A 9,027-nucleotide genomic window follows, 5' to 3' on the forward strand; every position below is an offset into this window, starting at 1 on the left:
AACCTGGGATCCTATAAAAGTCTAGCATGAGCCCTCCTGCAACACTTCACATCTTACAAACTAACACAAATCCCAAGAGCTAAGAATTCCAAGGCAGATGCCCTCGCGAGACTCGCCATAACTTCTCCCGAGTCCACGCCACTAGATGTGCACATAGAAATCTTGGACAAGCCAAGCATTTCGAAAGCTTATTCAGAGATCTTCGCCCTTGAGGCAACCAACCAGCCCTCCTGGATGGATCCATATGTAGCTTTCCTCTCTAATGGTACCTTACCCCAAGACAAAAGGGAAGCACAACGGTTGCGTCACAAAGCTTCACTCTACTTACTCTGAAATGGTAAGCTATACCGTCGTGGTCAATCATGTCCCTTCCATAGATACTTACCCACAGAGGAGGGGCATAAACTGTTGAAATCACTTCATAGCAGGGTTTGTGGAAACCACGCGGGGGCTCGAAAACTCATGTTCAAAGCATTAAGAGTTGGATATTATTGGCCAGCATTAGAGCAAGATGCAAATGCAGTTGTCCAAGCATGCCTTCAATGCCACAAATTTGCAAATTTTGCCCATCATCCTCCAGTTCCACTATCTATCATCATCTCCCCAGTCCCTTTTAGTCAGTGGGAACTCGATTTCGTGGGACGGCTACCCACAGCCCCGGGGCAACTCAAATTTGTCATTGTCATTGTGGACTATAACACGAAGTGGATAGAGGCAGAACCCCTTGCCACAATCACAATTGAAAAGGTGATAAACTTCCTATGGCGTAATTTATACTGCCGGTTTGGGGTACCACAGGCCATCATCACAGATAATGGGACACAATTGATAATGACACATTCAGAGAATTCCTCTCCGAGCAAGGCACTACAATCTTCTATGCCTCCCCAGTGCACCCTCAAACCAATGGCCAGGTAGAAGCCATAAACAAGCTCATCAAGCAAAACCTGAAGAAACGCTTAGAAGATGCTACACATTCAGAGAATTCCTCTCCGAGCAAGGCACTACAATCTTCTATGCCTCCCTAGTGCACTCTTAAACCAATGGCCAGGTGGAAGCCATAAACAAGCTCATCAAGCAAAACCTGAAGAAATTCTTGGAAGATGCTAAAGGGCTATGGGCTGCCAAGCTCCTAGAGGTTCTCTGGACACTTCGTACTACCCCAACAACAGTTATAGGTGAATCCCCATACCTCTTGTCCTACGACACCGAGGCAGTGATTCCTGTGGAAATGGAGGTCCCGAGTGAACATGTCACGGCATACGATCCCGAGACAAACGCCACGGGATTACGACTCAACATGGACCTCCTAGAGGAGCGCCGGGATAGGGCACATCTCTGGAATGTCAACAACAAACAAAAGATTGCCTAATACTACAACAAGAAAGTTGTTCCCCGCCTTCTAAAAGTAGGTGATTGGGTTATGAAAGAAGTTATTCCCCACCTCACTAGACTTAAGGCAAAATGGGAAGGCCCACTGGAGATTGTTAATGCCCCGGGATCAGCTACATTCTATCTCTGGGACACTGATGGCCGAGTACTACTCCGACCCTGGAATGCTCGCCACCTCCACCTCTATCCTATTTAAATTGTCAATTTCGAAAGCCAACACAACAACTAGCACTTCATCATTTTTTACTTTAGCCTGGTAGTGGCTCAAATCTAATGTACACCTTGCCCATTAGCGGCCTATCCTAAATGAAGGTGCTACGTTTCTCTAACTTTTTTAACACAACATGTCAAGAACACGAAACATAATAACAAACAGCAATAACACACAGATTTACAAATGATAAAACACCAGCCTGGACTCCCAGGCAATGCATAAATAACATTGTTCAAATGGCTAACCATGCAACCATCATTGTTTCACAAGCAAACAATATTAAACAAAAAATAACTAAACATCAGAAACAACAAAGTACAGAACTTAATCATTCCTCCCAGGAGGTCGCTGCCAAGACCACGGCTCTGGCTAATGTTCATCGAAACCCTCTGCTCATAAGCATGCTTAGAGAGGTCATGAGATGTCAGGGAAGGCCTCACGGACACATTAGGACGCACCAAGGAGCTCAACTGTTGCACTTCAGTGACAGGGGACTTGCTCGCTGGAATCTTTTGCACTTCAGCACGTGGCGGCGCCACAGGCCCAGGGGCTTGAGGGATAGGAGGTTCAATAACAGAAGATGCAACCTGAGACACTACCACTTGAGTAGAAGGGGACCCCTCGGGACGCGTAGCCCTCAAGGGGGAAGCAGCAACCACAGTAAGGGGCCCAGGTGTGCCCACAGTAGGAACTTTTCTCGGCACAGCAGAGGAAGTGGCACGCCAGGCCTCATGCTGCTTAGCCAGCGATCACGAGATCTCGGCTTGCTTCCTTTGCTCTGGCGTCATCTGCTCCCAAGCTTTCCTCGCAGCATCCCTCTCGGCATAGCACTTGCACATGGCTGCCACATTTATCCAGCCAGCTTGGTAGCCAGACTTGCTCAGCTCTTCTTGTCCCCAGTTATAAGCACTCCTCAGCTGCTGCTTATACACCTCGCTCTCCCGGAACACCTTTTCCCCTGTCCCGGCAGCCTTGGCACACTTCAACTTCCAAGCCCTTTCTTGTTTCGCCAAGGCTTGATTTAATCTCGCCACCTCAGCTTCCAACAATGCCACCTTGGCAGCAGCCACCTCCCTAGCTTCCACTTGCTTGTCCTTCTCCTGCATAGCCCCCTTCAGCTTAGAAACGTCCTTCCTGGAGGCAACGGCCTGATCTCGGAAGACAGCAGCATCTTGCTCCAGCTGCTCCAGGCGTTGCGACAGAGCACGGTTGTTCTCTTCTGCCTCTCTCAGTTGCTGACATTTAGCCTCAGCATCCTCCTGCAAGTGGGAAGCAGCCCTCTCGCTTGCATCGTACATAAACAGCGTCGTCTGCAAGCAAAAGCCAAAAGCATAAGCACACACGGAGAACAAAAATGAGCAAATTGAGTATTATGCGCCCTTACCCGAGTCAATTTCTCCTTGGCGAGAGCCACGCCAGCCAAAGGATCAAACTCCTCAAAAGCATGGATATCGTGGGAGCGATGACGCATGTCATATGACATTTGAGCCAAGTAAGGTTACGCCTCCTCTGTGCCCTCCAATGCCTGGGTGATCTCAGCAAGGCTACCCGAGCTTCCGGAACGCCCTTCCTTGTGAGATTTCTTTGGTTGATCTTCACGAGATAACTTGACCCTTTCTTTCCTCTTCCGGGTCCTCGTCATGACAACTTCTTTTGACTCTTGCCCAATGGGTTCCGCCACCTCCACCACACGGTCCTTGTCACCAGTTTGGGGCTTGCCCACGTTATCCAAAGATGTATCCTCCACCCCAACTAGCTCCAGGACACACTCTTCCTCCACCGGAGCTTGCTCATGATAGCCCCCAGGGTCGCGACCCTCGGTCTCTGTTTCCTCATCATTCCCTTACTGATCACCCAAGCCCATTGCTTCTGCCACCAAAGGCGGCAAGTAAACATAGTCTTCATCCGCCAGCTTCAACCTCACAAAATCATCCTCCCCTTCGCCAAGCTCCACCTCTTTCCCTTCACCAGTCTCCAAGTCGATATCCTACCGCTTGGCGTGAGCGGCCTCGGCACACAGCCCATCTAGCACATCCTCATCAGAGACCTTGTCGTAAGGACCTTCCTTCTTTCGTGACCCACCGTCCCGAGACATCACCACTGCAACAGATGAAAAGTAAGGGTCAAACACAAAAAAAAAAGAAGGGGAGAGAGCGAAAACTATGAAGCAATTCAAACAAAATACAGACCCGGGACCCAGGAATAACTGAAATGACTATAAATGCCAAGGCAGCATATCCGATACGAGCTCCTAGACTCGAATGCCCACAACACCCAATGTATCCGACGCTCCATCAGCTCGGTTAATTTATAGTCTTGGGGCATTACACAAAGTCAGCAGTCAACAAGGGCAGAACAGTACAAACAGTAAGAAAGCACGAGACGCAAAACACGGTACCTATTTTTTGAAATGCCCCGGGTACTCAGAAGGGATGTCCATGAAACTCCTGCCATTGACCCTCGACGAGGAAACACTTTCGTCGCTAGCTCTCTTTCGTTGAGGTGGGAAAGTCTTCCACCAAGATCTTAAAACTTTCCCCGGGATCTCAACGTCACGCATCCCTGGTTGCCCTTTTTCGCACAGTTGCCATGTGCCAACATGTGTTGAACTCCTTAAAATTGGGGAACTCTTGCCCCAGTAAACGAAATGATACCCCTGTCCCCAATATCTGCCTTAACATATTCGACGTAATTTGCCCCGGGAGACATGCAGACACGCCAAAGTGTACTGCACAAAAGGGGGTAGGGAGAACATCAACCCGCATCTTAGCTGGTACTCGTATACCAGAGTGAAGTTGCCCGGAGGATCCCAAAACTTAACACCCTTGCCAAGGGGCCGCAACAAGACCTCCTTGGGGATACTCTTATTCACCCTAAGTGCTTTTAACTCTGACGACGTCATACTCTCACTAGGAGGATCCCAGAATGAGTCGTCAACCTCTCGAGATCTCGCCATGGTAAACTCTTCTACCTCCTGCAATAGAGGGTCAGACGAGGACACGTGAGACCCTGCATCCATAACAGGAATGCCCTCCCTTAAGTCAAGGGTAACCTCCGCCATAAGGTAATCCAACTCCTCCTCCCACCGGTGTAAGGTGTCCGAATCAGGATCAAGCGAGTTAGAGACAACCACAATCTCCTCGCTGGACACCCACACCGGATCTGTCATACCCTACATCCTCACATATTAGACTCTCGCTACCTTAATCCTAACTAACCCGACAACAAACCAAACCAATCCCTTCACTCTAGACTCTCCTAGAAAAATCGAAATTGATACGAAAACCACAGCACAATCCCTACCAATTCGAAACAAAACAAAAGCCAGAATAGGAATTGACAAGTTCATACCTTGAAAAATTGGATTTGTGTAGTGGCAGTGAAGTTGGTTGCAAACAGCCGAGCACTCGAACCTAATCGATTGAGGATGAAATTGGACGTTCCCCAGGTTCGATTCCACAGTTCGTTGAAGACACTCTAGAAAATTGAACACCACTCTTTTAGCCCTAGCCCCTCTATTTTCGAAATGCAAACTCCCTCCTTCTGTCTTCTCCAGGTACATTTATAGACATTCAAATCACCCTAAACCGTCCAGATCTCCCCCATCTTAATGGTCAGGGAACAGCCACGTCGGCCACGATCACGTGGGACATTTACGACGGGCCCCACGATCCCACGTACGCGCATCGGTTACGTGCCAGTTAAAAAAAAAACGCCCAAGCAACAGAACCGTTACGTCCTTAACACTCCCATAAATGACCACGTGTTCCTCATAAACTGGCCATTTATGACACACGTGAGATATGACGCAAAGGTTCATACCGAGTTCTCGGAATGCAACCCCAGCCACCTTGCGACCCTCACGTGGGGACTTGGGGACTCGGCACCCGGCACCCGGCACCATGCCTCCAGCTCTCGGATAAGGCACATTCTCGGTATAACTTTGGAATAACTCCCCACCCAAGAGCTCCCTCGGACTGGGGACTTGGGGAATTGTTAATACATAACCAAAACATTTGGCCATGCCGAGAATGCAACGCCATTACCCACTCGTTGGAGGTCATTCCGGCCAAAACTCCACCAGTAAGACCTCTGTAGGCACCCAAAGAGTGGAGGCGTAACAACAATACACATGCCATACCCACTCTGCAACTGCTAAACACCCCCGAAAGAAGGGAGGCTGAACAACACCATGAAACAATCCCACATTGGGAACTAATAACAAAACCTCCAATATAAGCCTATAAAACAGGTGCGGATGCCCAAAAGAGGAAAGTTCACTATTCCTCTCATACTCCTGTACTATACAAGTAGCAATTGAACGTTGACTTAAGCATCGAAGAGTCGAAGACTGGGCCACCCCAGTCTCGACTCCTGACGCGCTGTTACTTATGCAGTTGCAAGGATCGGAGCTAAGGATTCGACCTCCCGTCCCGTGATCTCGGGAGAGGTAGAAACATAGTAGGTACTCTTGATAAAGTAAGAGAAACCGCGAGGTATATGAAATCTGAATTGAGATGAATAATCTTAGGGAACTCGGTTAATAACGAGTTTATGGAATACTAATCCACCAGTCTACATATGTCCAAAAAATTCTCACGCGATTTACATGGACAAAATGCATACTGTTAGCACTCCCAATGATCAGTCGATGTTCGGATGTAAAGGAAAGTCCATTTCGTTCAAAAGAAGATGACGAAGAAGAGTAGAGAAATGAAAACTCTTCTCCAAAGTGCAATAGGCGCAATATTTTACTTAGCCCGATAAACACGACCAAGTATTACATTCTTATTGAACTATTGAACTTGTTCAAGCGCCAACACAGTGTCATTGGAAGGTATAAAAAAAGTATCATGATACCTAAAGAAACCATTGACTTAAGTTCATCCTATCCCAAAAGAAAGACAAAAGGGAATGCAGATGGAACTGTAATCCCTACACTAATACACCAAACAATGCTTTGGTTGGTCATTACGAATGCAAAGTATCTATGACCAATAGGTCGTTCCTAAACTGGTCATGTATTCATCATTGGGAACACAATAATACCTTGTGAGAAACATAGGAATGTGAGGACGTTCCTAGCGCCCTTGATTGATTTAAAAATCAGGGGGAATATAGATTTCAAGGAGAGTCTAACACACATACACTATCATACGTGCATTGTGCTCTTTTTCCCTTTGACCAAGAATTATTTTATCTCACTAGGTTTTGTTACTTCGCAAGGTTTGTAATGAGGCAACACCACATGCACCATTTCGTCTTTGACTTGGCACAAGAGGAAGTGTTGAAGGAAAAACACATTTATGTGTGCCTTCGTCAAAGTCGTAACCGACGAGAGTAAATTATGTAATTAGTGATCAATTAGTGTAATTGCTTAATCAGTTATCAATCAAATTTTATTGTCATTATATACGTTATAGTTACCTTTGTAATATCACCTCTATATAAAGAGGAGCTTCAATGAAATGAAGAGACCAATTCTATTTTTCCTGTTACAATAGAACCATTATTTTTGGATTTTTGTTTGGATTAATGCACTACTACAATTCTAAGCAATAACAACATTTTCTTGGCCACGTATAAAAGTAATAGAAAATAACATCCCACTACCATAAACAGTTGCAAAACACAGAAAAACCATATTTCAACAGATTTAAACAAATAAGGACATATACACAGGCCCACAGTGTATAGTACCACGCCCTGTCAGCAATTTTTTATGCAAAATACCTAAAAAACCATTGTTTTTTAAAATATATACAAAACTGCCACTAACTCAAAATACCACTTCTCCACCATTTTTAGATATGAGAAACACACTGATTATTTTTATTCTTCTTCTTCTTCTTCCTCTTCTTCTTCCTCTTCCTCCTCTTCCTCCTCCTCCTCTTCCTCTTCCTCTTCCTCTTCCTCTTCCTCTCGCCGGTCACCGCTCCGACCAAATCGCTAGGAGGCGAGGAAGGGAGGAAGAGCAGAATAATGAAAGAATGAATGTTGACTAAGGCTTCGCCGAATCCAACCATATCTGATTTGATTATTCTTCGATCTCTACAACTTGATTTACTCAAAGATTATTTGGAATTAAAACCCATATCTTTTGAATTTGACAGCAAAAAATGATCATTTGTAGCTAATCTATGCTTATGCTTCTTGCTGCTGCTACTTTATTTTGCTATGTGCTGCTACTGCGTGTTGTTGTTGCGTGCTGCTGTGTGCTACTGTTGCTGCGTGTGATGTTGGTGTGTGCTGCTACTGTGTGTGTTGTTGTGTGCTGCTACTGTGTGCTGTTGTGCTGCTACTGTGTGTGTTGCTCCTGTGTGTCTATTATGTGTTGCTGTGCGTGCTGCTACTGCGTGTGATGTTGGTGTGTATTGTTGTGTGCTGCTACTGTGTGTTGCTGTTGTGTGCTGCTACTGCGTGTGATGTTGGTGTGTGTTATTGTGTGCTGCTACTGTGTGTTGTTGTTGTGTGCTGCTACTACGTGCTGTTGTGTGCTGCTACTGCCTGTTGTTGTGTGCTGCTACTGCCTGTTGTTGTGTGCTGCTACTGCATGTGTTGTTGCTGTGTGTTGTTGTGTGCTGTTACTGCGTGTGTTGTTGTGTGCTGCTACTGCGTGTGCTGTTGTGTGTTGCTATTGTCTGTTGTTGTGTGCTACTACTGCTTGTGTTGTGGTTGTGTGCTGCTATTGCGTGTACTGCCACTGCATGTTGTTGTGGATGTGTGTTGCTACTGTGTGTGTTGTTGATGTGTGCTATTACTGCGTGTGTTGTTGTTGTGTGTTGTTATTGTAAGTTGTTGATTCATGTTGCTGCTACTACGTATTGCTGCTTCTACTAAAATTAACTGTTACTACACTAAATTATTGAAAATTACTACTGTATTTTATTTACTGAAAAATCTCAAAATGAAAGACTTTTCTCTTCTAAAAGTATATTTAATTAGTGTAGGGTTAGTTTGGTAAATTAAATCATGGCACATGGCATGTAGAGAAAAAATTGTCCTTATTTGTTTAACAACAGAATAAATGGATTTATTTATGTTTTAAATCTTTTTGAATGATGTATAAGTGATTTGCAATAAAAGTAACAGTGAAACATGCTCTGCCAATTACCCACGATTTCTTATAAATGTGGCTAAGTATATATTTTATTATTTTTTACATTTTTTTTCTGAACTCAAAACTATTTAAAAATCTACAGAAAATTACATAGTAGCACACGACCAAATTTAAAAACACAAAAAACCCATTTTTGATAATTTTTGTACAAATTAGGGCAAAAGCCTGAGGCCCATAATCTATGGTACCAAGCCTAATCCGATTTTTCTCTGCTAAATGACCAAAATACCCAACTTCACAACAGAATTACAATTAATACCATATAATATATATATATATATATATATATATATATATATAT

General features: G+C 44.9%; 1 protein-coding gene across 1 annotated transcript; it reads left to right on the forward strand.

Annotated features, from left to right (window-relative positions):
* The first annotated feature begins 462 nt into the window (after window positions 1–462).
* On the forward strand, window positions 463–1,372 carry LOC101296504. Its single transcript, XM_004305460.1, has 2 exons — window positions 463–747; window positions 1,052–1,372. The coding sequence occupies exons 1-2, from the start codon at window positions 463–465 to the stop codon at window positions 1,370–1,372; spliced, it is 606 nt and encodes a 201-aa protein (XP_004305508.1).
* The last annotated feature ends 7,655 nt before the right edge of the window (window positions 1,373–9,027 follow it).

The sequence above is a fragment of the Fragaria vesca genome, linkage group LG6 (genome assembly GCF_000184155.1).
Source record: "Fragaria vesca subsp. vesca linkage group LG6, FraVesHawaii_1.0, whole genome shotgun sequence".
Lineage (NCBI taxonomy): Eukaryota > Viridiplantae > Streptophyta > Magnoliopsida > Rosales > Rosaceae > Fragaria > Fragaria vesca.

Excerpts from the sequence above, each read along its gene's own strand:
- LOC101296504 (XM_004305460.1), top strand. The coding sequence starts at position 463 with ATGTTCAAAGCATTAAGAGTTGGATATTATTGGCCAGCATTAGAGCAA. Across the intron at positions 748-1,051 it reads CCACAATCACAATTGAAAAG|GTGGAAGCCATAAACAAGCT; the intron begins GTGATAAACTTC and ends ACCAATGGCCAG.